Here is an 18,081-nt window from a genome sequence, read left to right as displayed (position 1 = left end):
CGTTGGGGTAGATACTAATTAATCAGGTTGGTCACAGTCCCGGTCTCCCATGGGGCTCACGCTCTTAATTCCCATTTTACAGGTGAGGGAACCGAGGCCCAGAGAAGTGAAGTGACTAGCCCAAGGTCACTCACAGATGTGTGGCAGAGCCGGTATTAGAACCCAAGTCCTTCTGACTCCTAGTTCCCTGCTCTATCCACTAAGCCATGCTGCTTAGTGGTCTGTTCCTAAAGGAGTCCAAGTGGGCCAGTAGCACCCAGTTTTTCCAAGCATCTCAGTGCCCCTATTGGAGGTGGAGTTCAGGGCTGGGTGGAAGGTGGGGCAGACCCAGTAATACTAATTATGGTATCTGTTAAGCACTTACTGTGTGCCGAGCACTCTTCTAAGTGCTGGGGTAGATACAAGGCAATCAGGTTGTCCCACAAGGGGCTCATGGTGTTAATCCCCATTTTACAGATGAGGTAACTGAGGTACAGAGAAGTTAAGTGGCTTGCCTAAAATCACACAGCAGACAAGTGGCAGAGCCGGGATTAGAACCCACATCCTCTAACTCCCAAGCCTGGGCTCTTTCCACTAAGCCACACTGCTTCACCAATAATGGAGCATATTGGGGAAAAGTAGGAGGAGAGTAAGGAGCGTCAGATGGCCCGGACTGAATCCCTTTGCGGAAGAGTCAGGGATGGAGAGGGGTGAATCAGGGTTGTCAAATGACCAGTGCTGGGTCACTGGTGGGACTAGGTGATTGTAAGGGGAGAGGTTTGGGGTTTTGAATGGTGTGTCCCTAGCCATGACGGTGGGTGTGCAGGAGGGCGACCAACACACAGTTCCTCCAAACTCCCCGGTGTCCCTGTCAGCAAGACAGTCCAGGGTTGGGTGAGTGAAAGGTGGGTCCAATCTAGGTGAGCATTACATCCTCTGGCCAATCCCCAATTCCTTTCACTTCTCCTTCCCAAACCACAATCTCTCTGTGCAATCTCCACCCCATCCCCAGAGCCCGGTAGTCAAACTGTCCCAAGCCGATGGCACAGAGCCCAGGGACCGGGCCCGAACTCGTGGCTTCGTTGAGCCTAAAGCCCCACGTGTGTCTCTTCCAAGCCTCACTGAGCACTGTGCCCAGGTGGCGGCTCCCTGGTCCTCTGGGTAATCTATCGAACCAGTAAAAAAAAACAAAATAACCTTGAGCACGCCAAACTCTGTCAGTTTTATAAGTGCCCAAAACCTCGGTAAAAACCAGGCAGACTGCCACAGCTGGATTTCCCAGCCTTGGCAGGCGAGGAGGGTAAAGGTTCTCGAGGATGAACCATTGGCCAGAGGCCTGCTGGGCTATTCTCTGGAGGACTGGGACCTTCCCCTCAGCCCACGGGGCAGTGCCGTTTGAGGGCAGAAACAAGGAAAGAGAGCTGGACGGGAACAGAGGGATCGCCTTCCTTTGAGCAACTCAACTCACTGATGGTCCCAGCCCTAAGCAATCCAAAACTTGCCCCCAAACTAAAGCTGGAATCCTGGCTATTGTGATGAAAATGTAAAACACCTTTTAATGTCTTCTGTGAAGTGGATCTCACACACCAGGAAAGAGACACAGTAGCGAGGAACAATATAAAAATAATCACTGCGGTAAGCTCACCTCTCTTCCCCAGCCAGTGAGAAAGCACCAATTAAGCGCTCGTAGCAAAATGTATTTCCTATCCAAGAAAGAACTCAAGACCCCCGTTGCCGTAACGCGTAGTACGGTGCTCTGCATGCAGTAAGCGCTCAGTCAACACCACTGATTGATCAATTGATTGATCGCTGCATTTTTGCTGCCGAGAACCCCAAGAGTGGAGGCCTTAGTGTTTCGCCTGAGGCTCTGTTCCCCCTAAAACCCAGCCGTGCTCACACTCACCCTCCCCTTCTTATCTCCCCATCATCCACCATCCGCTCAGCCCCCAACCCTCCCTCACTGTGCAAGAGAGCAGGGTAGACCCACCTGAGCTGGAGTAGAGCAGCAGCAGTAGCCAGGGCAGTTAGGAGAAAAACTTCCATTTCTGCTGCCACCAGTAATTACTGGTATTAACTGATCGCCTACTCTTTGAAGGGTACTATGCTGAACTCCTACCATCTGCAGAACACTGGGTGTTCTGTCTGGTTGCCTACTGAGTGCAGAACACTGTCCTGGGCTCTTTCAGAGGGCAGAGCACTTGTATCAAGTGCCTACCAAGGGCAGGGCACTGTCCAGGGCTTCTATTTTAGGGCAGAGCACTGTAACGGGCACCTATCGAGGGCAGAGCGCTATATGGGACTCCTGTTGGGTATAGATGACTGTGAATTGATGGATTAACTGACCAAGCACTTGAGAGACTATAATTGAGTGAGACATAATGCTGCCCTCAGAGAGCTTCTAATCCATCAGAGGGATTAACTAACACAAGCCATTCTCATCATCATGGTACTTTTGTTTAGGATGGATCCTGCCCAGGCCCAGCTCTGAGCTCGCCGAGGCAGGGAAACCATCTGCTGGGGGTCCCGTCTCACTCCAGACCCCAGAATTCCTACTTCTCCCCCGTCCCACTCCCGTCCGGCTCCCGGTGGATGGACTTCCCGCTCCCGCCAATCACCGCCTGCGTTTGGTTTCAGGAGCCGTCACCTGCGCCGCCGACATGTTCAGCTGCCCCGGCTCCCGCACCTGCGTCCCGCGCGGTTGGCTCTGCGACGGCGAGAGAGACTGTCCCAACGGCAGCGACGAGCTGTCCACTGCAGGCTGCGGTATGGCGCCCCGCGGAGCCCCAGCTGCCGTCGGGATGGCAGGCACAGCAGCGGGGCGATAGTCCTGGCAGTGGGATGGTAGTCGTAGCAGCGGATGGTAGCCGTAGCAGCGGGACGGTAGTCGTAGGAACGGGACGGTAGCCGTGACAGCAGGACGGTAATCGTGGCAGCTGAATGGCAGTAGTATGGATAATGTGGAAGTTGTATCTTCCGAATGGGAGTCCTAGCAGTGGAATGGTGATTGTATCTATAGAAGGACAATCATATTGGCAATCAGGCTCTTACTACGTGCTAAACCTTAGGGTAGATGCAAGACAGATCCAACCCGATCCCTATCCCACACCTACTCTGAGAGGTCGGGACTGCAGAAATATTTTCCCCATTTTATAGATGAGGATGCTAAGACTCAGAGAGATTAAGCATCTTGCCCAAGGTCACAAAGCAAGCCAGTGGCAGAGTTGGGACTAGAAGCCAGGTCTTCTGACTCCCAGATCCACGCTCTGTCCACCAGGTCATGTAGCCTCACTCATTGTGAAGAAGGCATAGAAATGGTTGACGATGAAACAGGTCTTGCTTCGGTCAGAGAATGGCAAGCTAGGACTCCCTCTGTAGATGTCCCCCCGCAAGCCTGTGATGGATCACCAGGTCTACACGGCTGCCTGCCTCATTGGCATCTCTCCCCCCCAACCCTCCCCACCCCCTGCTCCTCGTAGCCCCCAACAACAGCTGCGACGGGAACACCTTCGCCTGCCGGAACCAAGCCTGCATACCCCGGGCGTTCATGTGCGATCGCGACGACGACTGTGGGGATGGCTCGGACGAGTCCCCAGAATGCAGTATGGACCCTCACCTGCCCCTCCCAGGGCCAGGGTGGGACTGACCCTCGGCGGTGGGGTGGGGTTGGGGATCACGCAGTGACTGCCCACGGCCCGGGACGAGCCGGCGCTGAGTCCCCTCCTCCGGGGTCCCCGGCCGGAACCCTCACCCCGGCTAGCGGGATAGCTACTGGGGACCTCCCCGGGGTTGGTTCTTTTCTGGGTTCCCGGGCCCGGGCGGGAGGACGGAAGGAGCAGGCACCAGGGGTGGCCCTCAAAGGGGCCTGCCGGTTGGATGATTGTTGACCCTCCCCCTAGGCTACCGGCCGTGTGGCCCCGAGGAATTCCGCTGCGCGGACGGGCGGTGCCTGCTCAGTCTCCGGTGGCAGTGCGACGGTGACTTTGACTGCCCAGACCGCTCCGACGAAGCCCCTGTAAACACAAAGTGCCAAAGTGCAGGTTCAGACATTTTCCTTCGTGGGGGAGTGGGGGAACGAGGCGGCGGCGGCCCGGGATCTCAGGCGTGCTCGACACGCAACCCAGTCTGGGCAGGGAGAGACCGGCTCCCGGAGCAGCGGCGCCTCGTGGGTGCCGGGGGCTAGGCTGTTCGGGGGAAGGGGTCGGAACGGCGGCCCTAGGACAGCCGGGACCTTGGACCGAGGGGAAGAGAAACAGAGTTTGGCCCAAAGACTTGAGTGTGTGGTCAGGAGACCCGGGGTTAGAGTCCTGCCCTGTCCCCCAAACCAGTCGTGGGACCCGGGACTGGGCACGGAACTTCTCAGGAAACGTGGCTGCTAATTCTGTTGTATTGTTCTCTCCCAAGTGCTTAGTACAGTACTCTGCACATAAGTGCTCAATAAATATGATCATTCATTCAGTCGAATTTATTGTGTGCACAGCACCTTACTAAATGATTGGGAGAGTACCATATAACAGAGTTGGGGGGTATGTTCCCTGCCCACAGTGAGCTTACAGTCTAGAGGAAATCCTACAGTCCAAGAATCCTTTGTTTCTCTCATGTTTTTAGCCCAGAGCATTGTACTATCATTTGCCTATAGACCTTGCTTCCTCTCGCTCCTCTTCCTCCTCCTCCTCCTCCTCCTCCTCCTGCTTCTCCTTCTCCTCCTCAACCTGCCTTCCCCTGGGGAAAGGGCCATGGCTGAAGTTTGAGCCAGTTGGGATGGTAAGATAGAAATCCTCCATTTCTGAGTAGCTCGTGCCACCTGGGGTCAGAAGGGAGTGACCAGCCCCCAGAGATGCTGCCTGGGAGTCCGGGGGCAGGCCTGCCCTGAGCATTCCCAGGCATTCCCAGATCACCCAGAGTGTCATGAGGAGTGAGCTCTCAAAGGGGACATGGCTTTGGGGGAGACCCTAGCCTCTCGGGAGCTGCAGAGGGCAGCTCGTTTCCGAGGTAGGTGGAGAGCCCCAATTGGGGATCTCGGGGATGAACGTGAGCCAGGTGAGCCTCAAACACAGTCTCGCCCACTCTGTGCCCAGAAACCCATTGGGCATCTCCACCCGGGAAGCCCGACGCGTCTCGGTTTGCTTCAAGTTGGGTGCGGGGTTGGCCGACGGGCGCCTCCTCACGGGAGAAGATGGCGCAAAGCGGAGGCCGCTCTCCATGTATCCCGCCTGTCCTGTTTGCTTCTTCCAGAACAGTCGTGCAACTCGTCATTCTTTATGTGCCGAAACGGCAGATGCGTTGCCAGCGGGAACCTCTGCGATGCGGAGGATGACTGCGGGGATGGTTCGGATGAGCGCGACTGCCACATCAACGAGTGCCTCAGTAAGAAGGCCAGCGGCTGCTCCCAGGATTGCCAGGACCTCCCCGTGGGGTACAAGGTTGGTCTGAAAAGAGTCCCCTGCCCACCAGGCTGGGCTCAGGGCTGGCATCTGGAGGCTGGCACCCCTCCGGGCTTCTTTCCCTGGGCAGAAACAGCAGGGTCTGAAGGAAAAAACACAGACCTGGATTTATTGAGCGCTTACTGTGTGCAGTGGTGCAGAGCATTGTGCTAAGCACTTGGGAGAGTACAATATAACAAATACATTCCCTGCCCACAGTGAGCTCACAGTCTAGAGGACGAACCTACAGTCTAGCGGAGTCACGGGACCTAGGTTCTCATCCCAGCTCTGCTGCGTGACCTTGGGAATGTCCGTTAGCTTTCTTGGGTCTCTTTTTCCTCATTTATAAAATGGGAATGAAATGCCTGCTCTCCCTCCTTTTAAAACTGTGAGACCCAGGTAGGACAGGGACTGTGTTTCACCTGATTATCCTGTACCTCCTCCAGCTACTCCAGCTCTTAGTACAGGGCTTGGCATACAGTAGTGCTTAAGAAGTATTTATTGAGTACTTACTGTATGCCAAACATTGTGCTCAACACTTGGGAGAGGACAGTGCAACAGAGTTGGTAGATGTGATCCCTGCCCACAGTGAGCTTAGTCTACAGGATACCCCTATTATAATTGTTATTATTAAGCCTGAATACCCCCCGTGACTAACTGTTGGACCAGCCCTGCTGCTGAGGGTGAGCAATCCCCCGCCAAAGGAGAAATGAGTGGGGAATGGGTTTCCTCATGCTGTAGGCAGGGGTGTGGCAGGTTTGGAAAGAGGGCCAGATCTGGGGGTTGAAGAGGACGTGTTACTGCCTTCCATTACAGTATCCATGGAGGCAGGGGAGTGCTGTGGGCGAGGGGTTTGCCCCACTGCTAGCATACCCCTCACACTGACCATCGGTAACAGCTGCCCGTCTGGTCAGCCGAGAAGCATCCTAGAGGTTGGCAAGCTGGTTGCCTTCTCCAGAAACCCTGCTCCCGGAGGGCATTGGGAATTGGAGGGAACATCTGAAATGAATTTTGTCAAAAGACCCAGAAAGCTGTTCCACAGGTTGAAGTCTTGGCTCTTGTCACTCACAGGATCAAAAGGCCATAAGTTCCTTGAGGGTAGGGAGCGTGACTCTCTCAACTCCACTCTACCCAGAGCTTAGTAAATGCTGCTGGAGGCCTTCAGTAAGTTCAGCTGACTGACTCAGTGTTTCCTCTCCCTGTTGTCAAGCCACTGCCCCGAGTAAAGCTGGGAAGAACGGTTATAAAGGAAGACTCCCTCCATGAGTTACTGTGTTTATTCCATGCTTACTTCGTGACCAACACTGTGCTTAGGGCCAGGGTAGCCACCCCCCAGCTGTGGCAGAGTGTGAGTTTTTAGCATGGGTTTTGGCGAGAAGACTAGGAGGGGACCAGGAAACCTTTCTGGGTCAGCGCCAGCCTGGCTGGACTTGACGCAATGCGGGATCGAAGGCCCAGCCCAAGACCCTGGCATCAGCTTGAACGCAGTCTTTGCATGCTGTGGGAGGACCAGGCACATGAGGGTTCCTGTGGAACGGGTCCAAATCATAGCTTGCTCGCCTGACCTCCTTGGTTGGACTGGCAGAAATCGCTCCGTCGCCCATTTCTCACTGAGCCACAGAACCGACTCCTAATTGGGCATTAAACGGAAAACTGCTTGTGCCAGCAGAACCCGGGCCTCGTGGTCTGTGAGCCATTTGCATGTTTGAAGTCAAACAAATAACATATCTCTTAACCATCCCGAGGAGAGCAATAGAGTTTGAACTGAAGTAAGATCCTCATGTCGGTGGAAAGGATAGGGCACGATTTTAAATAGGCATTTTGATGAGGCAAGCAGCTTCTTTGCATTTTAGAGATTAAATGTCCTCTCCCCATCAGACTCCCTGGCTCAAGTTTCTGCTTAACTGGCATGGAGGATTATCAGTCAGTGTTATTTACAGGGTGCTCACGCGGTGCAGAGTAGTGTACTAAGCGCTGGGGTAGATACAAGATAAGCAGGTCAGTCACAGGCCCTGTCCCACATAAGACTCTCGGCCTTATGGAAAGGGAGAACAGGTATTGAATCCCCATTTTCCACACAAGATTCTCAGCCTTATGGGAAGGGAGAACAGGTATTGAATCCCCATTTTACACATGAGGAAATTGAGACACAGAGAAGCTAAGTGGCTTGCCCAGCAGACATTTGACAGAGCTGGGATTAGAACCCTGATCCCTCTGACTCTCAGGCCTGTACCATTTCCACTATGCCATGCTGCACAATTAGGGTTAGTAGACAGGATCCCTGCCCTCGAGGACTTAACGTCTAGTAGGAAAGACAGACAAGAAAATAAGTTACCAAAGGAGTAGGTTATCAAATATTAAGAAATTTACAAAAGTGAGTAGGGGACAGGGAGCAAGGGATGGGGGGAATATCAAAGTGCTTAGATGGGCAGGGGGTCTGAAGTGGCCGATGGGGCATTCACGGCAGGGATGGTGGGAGACAAATCAGGCCTGGCAGGAGTAAGGACCGGTGTCCACCAAACAATGGTGTTTATTAAGCATTTACCATATGCCGAGAGCGGTATAATAAGATAGAACTGATGAAACACGATCCCTGCTTACAGTCTAGACAGGGACAGAGATTCCAGATAGGGGAAGGGGCTACGCCAGAGTGACTGAGAAAGTGAAGGTAGAGAACAGGCCACTGGCTGTGCAGCAGACTTCTGAACCGGGGGAGAGCGTGGGCTGGATCAGGCCGGGATGGGATGTCAGCTTACTGAGATGCAGAAATTTAATGGTCAGCAGTGGCGAGACCTGCGTCGATCAGCGCTGAAACATCAGGTGTCCAGTTAGAAGGACAGAGGGGGTGACACCATGTCAATCAATCATATTTGCTGAGCACTTACTGTGCACAGAACACTGTACTAAGCCCTCGGGACAGTACAATATACCAGAATTGGTAGAAACGCTCCCTGCCCACAACGAGCTTATGGCCTAAAGCGGGAGATGGACATGAATAGAAATAAAGAAATTACGGATATGGACGTAAGTGCTCTGGGGCTGAGGGAGGGGTGAATGAAGGGAGCAAATCAGGACAATGCAGAAGGGAGCAGGAAAAGAGGAGATTAGGGTTTGATCAGGGAAGGCCTCTTGTATGAGATATGCCTCCGATGTGGCTTTGAAAATGAGGAGACTAATTGTCTCTCGAATACAAAGAAGGAGGCATTCCAGGCCAGAGGCAGGACATGGTGAGAGGTCAAGACGACGGGACTCGTGTCTCTTTCTCCCCAGTGCAAGTGCTGGCCCGGCTTCCAGCTGAAGGAAGATGGGAAAACGTGTGTGGATGTGGATGAATGCGCCTCTGGCTTCCCCTGCAGTCAGCGCTGCGTCAACACCTTCGGCACCTTCCAGTGCCTCTGTGCCCCTGGTTACGGGCCACAGCCTGGAAACCCACATGCCTGCAGGGCCATCTCGGGTAAGGCATCGCCCACCCCTTCTCCCTGCCTGTCCCTCCATCCCCCTGCACAGGAACCAGCAAGGGATGGGCCAGAGGACCTCTGACCCTGCAGCATCACAGTGAGCCCCAGGGTCAGGCCCAGTTGCCCGAAAACTGCGGGCCCAATCGGCCCCTATCTTCTGTCTCTCCCGGCCGCTCTCCCTGGGCAGTGCCCGCTCTCCCTGGGCAGTGCCCGAGAGCAGGCCGACGGCTCCCCCGGCGTACTGGGGAATGCTGACCCCAGCGGAGCAGCAGTTTCGCCCTCGTCATCACTGACACTCCAACCAGAGTGAAAAGTCGGTCTAAGCCCAGTTGTGCCACCCCTGAGTCCGACGCCTTCTTTCCCCGAGTGCAGAGGACGCGCCCTTCCTGATCCTCGCCGACCAACACGAGATCAGAACAGTCAGCACCGATGGCTCCAACTACACGCTGCTCAAACAGGTGTGTCAACCTCCCCACGGCCTCCCGTAGCCCCCCACACCCACCCCACTTCCCTCCAGCCCGGGCGCAGAACCAGGGAGAGGGGACGGGGACCAGGGAGGAAGGGAGAGATGGTGCCAGTCTTAGCCGAGACTCGAATTCCAAAACCATTCCCTAAACCTATTGCTGGAATGTGATCCCTTGAAGGTGGGACTTTGGGAGGGGACCCTGAAAAGCAGAGTGGCCTAGTAGAAGGAGCTCAGACCTGGAAGTCAGAGGACCTGGGTTCTAATCCTAGCTCTACCACTTACTTTCTGTGTGACCTTGGGCAAGTACCTTCGCTTCTCTAGGTCTAAAATGGGGATTCAGTGCCTGCTCCCCTCCTACTTAGACTATGAGCCCCTTGTGGGAACTCATTATCTTGTATCTTACCTCACAGCTTAGCTACGATGCTTAGCACAGAGTAATCACTTAATAAATAATAACATTGACAATTATGGTATTTGTAAAGCATTTATTATGAGCCGGCCACTGTACTAAGCGCTAGGGTGGATACAAGCAATTTGGGTTAGACACAGTCCCTGTCCCCTGTGGGGCTCACAGTCTCGATCCTCAATCCTCATTTACAGATGAGGTAACTGAGGCCCAGAGAAGTGAAGGGACTTATCTGGGATCACACAGCAGACAAGTGGTGGAGCTAGGATTAGAACCCATGACCTTCTGACTCCCAGGCCCGTGCTCTATCCACTGCACCATGCTGCTCTCGTAATGGTTATTAGTGTATGTAGCTCTCTCCATCCTGGAGGAGTTGTGGCCTAGAGCCACTGTCAGCTCCCCCTTTCTTCCGAGAACACACCCAGGGCATCGGTCCTCCATTTTCACAGAGGCAGGATCCCTGTTCAACACAATCTCACCTTGTCCTCTCCAAACAAAACACAGAGCCACCTAGGCTAGGTAACCAGAGCTGTCAAAAAATCCATCAATGTCATATGCTTATTATGTGCAGAGCGCTGTACTCAGCACTTTAGTTGGTTTTTCCTATAAATATATATGGATATGGATATAGATATAGATAGTGAGAAGTAACATGGTCTAGTGGAAAGAGCACAGGCCTGGAAGTCAGAAGGATCTGGGTTCTAAATATGGCTCCTCCATTTGTCTGCTGTGTAACTTTGGGCAAGTCGTATAACTTCTCTGTGCCTCAGTTAACTCATCTGTAAAATGGGGATTAAGACTGTGAGCCCCATGTGGGACATGGACTATGGCCAACCAGAGTAACTTGTATCTACCCCAGCACTCAGTATAGTGCTTGGCACATAGTAAGCGCTTAACAAATACCATTGAAAAAAAAATATTAATGTCGGTCTCCCCCTTTAGACAGTACGCTCTTGCAGGCAGAGAACATATCTACCAGCTGTACTGTATTGTCCTCTCCCAAACACTGTTCTGTAAACAGTAAGAGCGGAATAAGTACCACTGATTGATTGATTGATTCTTCCCTTGTGAGGCCTATCCTTTACATATCTGCTACCGTGCTGATGCTGATCCAAGCCCTTATCCTATCCTGCAGTGACTATGGCTTCTGCCTCCTCACTGACCTCCCAGCGTCCTGTCTCTCCCCACCCCAATCAATACTTCATTCTGCTGCACGGATCATTTATCAACAGAAACATTCAGTCCATGTCTTCCCACTCCTCGAGAACATCCAAAGGCTAGCCCAGCCACCAACACATCGTACAGAAACGCATTACCATTGGCTTTAAAGCACTCAAACAGCTCACCCCATCCTACCTCACCCGACTCATCTACTACAGCCCAGCCCCCACACACCACTTCTCTGGAGCCAGCTTACTCACTGTGCCCCGATCTCACCGCCGACCCCTTTCCCCCATCCTCACCTTAGCCCGGAATTCCTTCGCCCTCTATATTTGTCAGACCACCACTCAAAGCATTACTGAGGTCACATCTCCTCCAAGAGGCCTTCCCCAATTAAGAGGCCCTCTTTTCTCCGGCTCATTTTTCCTTCTGCATTGTCTGTGCACTTGGATCTGTAACCTTTGGACGTTTGATATTTGCAGCACCCCCAACCCCACAGCATTTAGATACACATCTTCAAATTATATATTACAATTATTTCTTCATATTAATGTCTCTCTACCCCTTTAGTCTGCAAACTCGTTATGGGCAGGGAACGAGTCTGCTAATTCTGTTGTATTCTCCCGAGTGCTTAGTACGGTGCTCTGCACGTAGTAAGCGCTCAATAAATAAGATCGATTTTCTCAAGTCCTGAATGTATTTGAAGAGAGTCATCTGAAGAGTAGCCCTTTTGCTTTTTAGGGATTAAACAACGTGATCGCTATCGACTTTGATTATAGAGAAGAGTTCATCTATTGGATTGATTCCAGCAGGCCTAACGGCAGCAGGATAAATAGGATGTATCTGAACGGGAGTGACGTCAAGGTAACCGCAAGCTAATCATAGAGGAATTAGCCAAGTCATATCATTAGTACAGTCGGGTGGACTGGGAGACGTCGTGTGATGGTAACGACCCAACTTGTCCGGGAATGAGACCCGTTTGCGTTTCCTGTTGGTGTGGTGTGAGCTGATAAATACTATTAAGATGTTAATAGGGGGGCTTTTTCCATCTTGGCGTTTCAAAAGGGCACACCGTTACAACTGGGATGATAAAATCAGATTAAGTAAATACGATTTGAGTCCTCTCTCACGACCCTAGGAAATGTGATGGATGCTTCTGTTTTTAATTAATTAGCATCCGAGATCCAATTCTGTTGATTTAGATAATACGGAACAAGTTAGAATCTGAGCAGTGGTAATTGCCAAATTAAATGAAAGATTCGAGATTGGAATTTCAGCAGTACAAGAATTAATCCACAGCAGATGGAGATAATTGGATTCATGTGTGTTCAATCAGGAAAGTACTGATTAATAATATCATGTTGAAAGTTGGGGTTTCAACTGGAGTTGTGCACTGCCGGGATCGCATTAGGGCGGTATGATTCCGTTTCCTTATCGCACCAGGTCTTAGCATTGAATTTTCCTGCCTTATAACTCTTGGCATGGTGAGCCGAGTATTATCGACTCTAATTCCATGTAGAAGAATGAGAGTACTGAACTCTTGTTGCTTAGTTTGTGAAGCCCAGGTAAGGAGCTTAGATGGAGGAGGCATCTTTTCTTTTTGTAAAGAACCTACTGTTGCTGAAAGCTCCTTGAGATTTTAACCCCCACATCATGTCATAAAGTCAGAATTCTCCCTGGAAGCCCAATAAACTCTGCCAAACAGTGCCTCTGTCTCAATTTAAACGTTCTGGCTGAGTTCGGATCTGTTTGAAGACTTTGAGAATATGATTCTAAAGAATCAAAAAAATCCTCTAGGCAAGCCACCTATACTCTGAATATCCAGAAAGCTCCGTGGCCTGAGTTCTGCATATCCAGAAAAACCAGTCGCCTGGATTCAGTAGGTCCAGAATGCTAAGACAGCTTGAATTGAGGAGGTTTTTGGTGAAGAACATATGGGGAATTCCCTCAGTCGTTGATTTTCCAATCCTGAAGGCCCCCTGTCCCATGAAGAACCCCAAATGGGAGGAGCCCAAATTTATTCCTCATAATTCCAGAACAGACTCTCTCATTCCAGGGGTTCAGAGTCAGTGTCCTTCTTTTCAGCCTGGTCATGAAAGGGGGACACTGCTCCAGGAGGGGGCTGTGGGAATCCAAAAGGGCAGGCTCCCAACCTTTCTCCCCCAGGACCATGAGCCAGTGGGGATGTTGGGAGACATTCCCATGGTGTAGAGAAAAAGAAGGAAATCAGAAATAAAGATAGGAAAGAAGAGCAGCAGCCTCTAAGCTTCTCCCAACTTCCCCTTCAAAAAAGCCAAACTCACCCCTCCCCCTGGGAATGACCTCCCTCCCAGAGAGTCTGCCTCCTCCTCCAGATGCCTAGGAGGACGCCCCTTTTTTCCCTAAATCCAGTTTCCAAAGTGGGAAGAGGGAGTCTCCTCTGGGGAGCCACTCCGACCCCCACATGTTCACAGTGGATTTCCGTGTCACCAGGTTGTGCACAACACCGCTGTCCCCAACGCGCTGGCTGTCGACTGGATCGGAAAGAATCTCTATTGGTCTGACACGGAAAAGAGGATCATTGAGGTGTCAAAGCTCGACGGGCTGTACCCCACGGTCCTCGTGAGCAAGAGGCTGAAGTTTCCCAGAGATCTCTGTGTTCACCCTCAAGCTGGGTAAGGCACGGGCTTCAGAGCTGAGTAGAGAAAGAGTTAACCTGTAGTCCTGTTCCAGCAGAAGAGTTTACCTCTCTAGTCCTGTTCTTTCTTAGCCAAGTAAGAATGTGCATTGGCAAAAGGAACCGTGTCTGAGGGAGCAGAAATAGGCAAAAAGCAAAGTGATAAGGCAGGACTGTAACATGATTTTTTACCTTGCCTGTCTTTCAAACATCTGCTCTCTGTGGGACGCGGAACGCAACTTCAAACTATTAAGGTAAGTTGTGTGTACGTGGAGTTCCTTCCCAGAAGATCACTGTGCCGAAAACAGCTGCAGGTTCCGAGGAGGTCTGGCTAGGTTCATGACCAAGGCTTTTGGGGGAAGGTTAGGGATGAGGGAGGTCAGTGGGAGGTGAGATGTGGCCCATCCTCCCCAACACTGGGCTCTGAGTCTAGAACGGGAGCTGCTTTCTTTTGAGGCTGAGGTCAAGGCCAGGCTTCTGTGCCAGTTGGCCCCAGATCCGATTGGGGCAGCACCGTTTAGAGCCTCAATTAGTGAGAGGGATGCTACTCATACGTTGGCTTGTACCCCATAGCAACACCAGCTGACCTGTACTGCCACAATGGGCAACTTCTCGGGGGAGACCGAAAGGCCAGGGTACGACTTTGTGTGCGGCTCATGCCTTGTCGGCCAGCTGGTTGGAGCTGTAGCCTCCCAGTAGGTGATCACCTTTTGGGAAGAGCACGCTTTAGTCCTCAAAAGCCCTTCTTCCTATCAAAGAGGGAGTTTGTTCAGCCGTAGAACTATGTTTCTGCTCCTTGGAGGGTGGGTTTCTGGAGTAGGGATGGGGGAAATGGAACTTTGGTAAGCAGGGATGGCACTTGTTGCCGTGAGACATAGGCAACGATGGAGAAGGTTCCAACAGTTACTGGCATTAGCCTCAGCCTGGGACTTTGACCAGGGCTCGTGAAGATTTCCTCTCACAACAGGCATGGCCAGCCTCTGCCCTGCTCGCATTCCTACCCAGACCCTTCACAGACTGTAGAGCCGGAACGTTGAAACAAATGGATGACGGGTCACCTGCTGACCCCGAGAGGCTCGGTTCTGAGACAAGAATCATTTCCAGCACCAGCCATGACTCCCCTGACTTCTAAGTTTTCGAGCACCCGTGACTTCTGAACGGTGGCGCTCAAGTCGGTTCTGCCCCACACACGGTAGCCTCGCTGCGGCAACAATCCTGTGCGGATGGAGGAGAGCCTGCGGCTGGAGGGGTGTTGGCCTCCTCCAGGGCCATTCCTACATCCCAGGGCCATCCTCACCACCCCAGCATATGCCGGTGACCCTGCTCTCATCGATCTGCAGTGTCTTCGGACTCACCATAGGTCTGGGCGGGGTTTTGTCCATTCCCAGAAGAAACCGGAAGGATCGGGACTGGGGGCCAATGACAGGCCAGTAGAACCCCCTCCGTGGCACACACATCACATGAGAAGCATCGTAACCTATGAGAAGCAGTCTAGCCTAGTGGCTAGAGCCCGGGCCTGAGAGTCAAAAGGACCTGGGTTCTAAACTAGACTCCGCCACTTGTCTGCCCTGTGACCTTGGGCTAGTCACTTCATTTCTCTGTACCTCAGTTAAGTCATCTGTGAAATGAGGATTTAAAATGTGAGCCGCAAGCGGGACAGGGACTGTGTCCAACCTGATGATTAGCTTGTATCTACCCCAGTGCTTAGTACAATGCCTGGCACGTGGAAAGTGCTTAAAAATACCACAGTTACTATTATTATTATAGCAGCTGCCTCTTCTGCTGGCACATAACTCAATTCCCAAGTTCACGACCCCCCAGCGACCGTTCCTGCCCCATAAACACAAAGCAGCCTCCGGTTATCGTCAACGTAATCCCATCTATTACAATTGCCAATTAAAATGTTGTACTGCTAATTTACTGGAAGTGCTATGGAAAGCGCATTAGATTTTCTTCCCTTGATGATACTTCAATTCTTAAATCTCTCTCACCCTTAGGGCGGCAAATCAAACTGTTGTTTAGTGGGCAGTCAGAATCACCTAGTCTGGTCAACGATATGGGATTGTGGCGGGAACGGTGTCATCTTGTCTCCACCATCTGATCCTCAGGGAAGAAAGACGAATGGAAAGTTGGCTCTGAAGCCCCTTTACCCCAGATTTAGGATCAAGAGGCACTTCAAAATGGATGGGCTCTGTTTTGGTTTCCTCCTTTTTACATTCATTCAATCAATCGTTTTTATTGAGCCCTTACTGTGTGCAGAGCACTGTACTAAGTGCTTGGAAAGTACAATTCAGCAATGGAGACGATCCCTGCCCACACCTGGCCTACAGTCTAGAGGGGCTTACATCCCCTATCCCTCTCCACTAAACTGTTCTGAATATTTTCTCTGTTTCTAGTTTTGATTTGGAGCTAAGATGTTAGGTTAAAATGACCTTGTGGAAGAAAATCTAATAGAAAAGAAGTTGTGTTCAGATGTAAGTAAGCTCTGCCCTCCAACTGAGAAGCAGCATGCCCTAGTGGAAAGAGCATGGGCCTGGGAGCTATCCGGAGGCTGCTAGAGACAGACGAGACCTAAGTTTGGGTGGGCAGGGGAGCTGATTTAGAAGTGGTGGTGTTTATGGCTTCATGTTCCTACGTGGTAAATTAGGATTGTTTAATTTGGCATTTGCAGCATCAGCCATCTGAGGCTGTTGGTTCTACCTGCCGCTAAGATGTCCTCTTGATAATAATAATAATGATGGCATTTGTTAAGCGCTTACTATGTGCCAATCACTGTTCTAAGCGCTGGGGTAGATACAAGGTAATCAGGTTGTCCCACGTGGGGCTCATAGTCTTAATCCCCATTTTACAGATGAGGTAACTGAGGTGCAGAGAAGTTAAGTGACTTGCCTAAAGACACACAGCTGATAAGTGGCGGAGCCAGAATTAGAAGCCATGACCTCTGACTCCCAAGCCCATGCTCTTTCCACTAAGCCACGCTGCTTCTTTACATGTCCCATGCCCCATCCTTTAACGTCTCCCATGTCGGAGACCATTGAGTGTCAGCTCCCCGGATGGGTTAATGCAAAGTTCTCTTAGGGACCAGAGTGGGTCAGGACCCTGGGGATGTTTCAGGCAACGTGGAAACTTTCCCAACCTTCTGGATTGGCAAAAATGTGTCTGCCTAACGTGCCCCTCCTAGAGACAGGTGGGAAGTGAAATGACCAGAGAGTGACAATTTCCACTGAGTAGAGAAGCCTTCAACTTTGTGGATTCCCACTGAATTTTGCCAGGGAATGTATTTGAGGTTTATGAGCTGGGGGTGAGTCCGTAAGAGGTATCTCCTGAGCTTCTACCGAGGGTGCAGCACTGAACTGAGCACTCCGGAGAGTTCGACCCACACTCCCTACCTTCATGGAGCTTCCCGTCTAATGGAGGGACCATTGATGATGGTCTCTGAAGGAAGAGTCCAGGCAAGATGGTGTCACTGGGCTTTTCCACCAAGCCCCCCAGTGTGTTTGTTGCTAACAAATCTCCTCACAGGGTACCTGGCGTTCAACTAGCTTGCACTGGAAAAAGGAGAATGCTGTTGAAGAGACTGCAGATGGACATGCCAGATTCTGCTTGATCTTAGCTGCTCAGGGAGAGGGTGATATATTGTGGCAACCAAGAGTGGTTTAGCCTTTACCAGGAGCCGAACCTCTTCCTGCCGGGGGTGACCTAGATCCCTACCCAGAGAGAAGCAGTTTAGTCTGCAGCCAGGGGCCCAGATTTCCCTGGGTCCCAGGGATAAATCCATCTCAGAGTAGGGAACTTTGAGACAACAGTGTCTACAAAGAACCCATGAGGAAGATCGGAGGGGGAAGCTTGCCTCTCAGGGGCCGCCAGTCGGAACGTGATTCAAATTAATCTGGAAGCTGCTAAATAAATAAGTCAAACATTGTTTGCTGGCGTGTTGATGCCTTTACTTCAGTAAACAAATTTGTTATCGATTTCCTTCCTAGGTATTTGTACTGGATTGACTGCTGCGAATATCCTCACATTGGGCGAGTTGGTATGGATGGCACCAATCAAAGCGTCGTCATAGAAACAAAGATTTCCAGACCCGTGGCGCTTACAATAGATTATGTCAAACAGTCCGCATCTACTGGGCTGATGAAAATCACATTGCGTTCAGTGACATGGATGGCTCGCGCCGATATGAAGGTTGGTCTCCCAGCTGGAAGCTGTCAGGTGCCCTGGGCTGGAATCAGAGCCATTTTCAAATTGATTCTGGGGGGAAAATCACTCAGAAGTTTTGTGAGTGCCCAAATATCCATTTCAGCGTTTAAAGGAAAAGGGCATCCTTTTCTCCCTTATCTAGTTTGGAGGAACTTCCCTGCCATCTCTCTGGCCACCTGAAAACTCACCCAGACACTGTTTTTTTTTGGTGGGGGGGAGGGGGCGCATTCTGTGCCTGGTCACCAGCGGGGTTGGATATTGTCCTTTCAGCAGTCCGATTTCTAGGGTTCTTTCTGCAGTCCGTTGGCCTCTGGGGGATTGTTTACTCTGTGAAG

General features: G+C 51.5%; 1 protein-coding gene across 1 annotated transcript in view; it reads left to right on the top strand.

Annotated features, from left to right (window-relative positions):
- LRP1B (LDL receptor related protein 1B) overlaps positions 1-18,081 on the top strand; it is a 389,846-nt gene that overhangs the window by 279,948 nt on the left and 91,817 nt on the right. The window contains 10 exon segments of the mRNA XM_029072223.2: positions 2,614-2,742; positions 3,456-3,578; positions 3,876-4,016; positions 5,212-5,399; positions 8,670-8,853; positions 9,230-9,315; positions 11,632-11,754; positions 13,363-13,544; positions 17,530-17,662; positions 17,665-17,731. Of these exon segments, the coding sequence (XP_028928056.2) occupies positions 2,614-2,742; positions 3,456-3,578; positions 3,876-4,016; positions 5,212-5,399; positions 8,670-8,853; positions 9,230-9,315; positions 11,632-11,754; positions 13,363-13,544; positions 17,530-17,662; positions 17,665-17,731 (1,356 nt within the window).

This window comes from Ornithorhynchus anatinus, chromosome 9 (assembly GCF_004115215.2).
Source record: "Ornithorhynchus anatinus isolate Pmale09 chromosome 9, mOrnAna1.pri.v4, whole genome shotgun sequence".
Taxonomy (NCBI): Eukaryota; Metazoa; Chordata; class Mammalia; order Monotremata; family Ornithorhynchidae; genus Ornithorhynchus; species Ornithorhynchus anatinus.
This window is presented reverse-complemented; position numbering and strand designations above follow the sequence as displayed.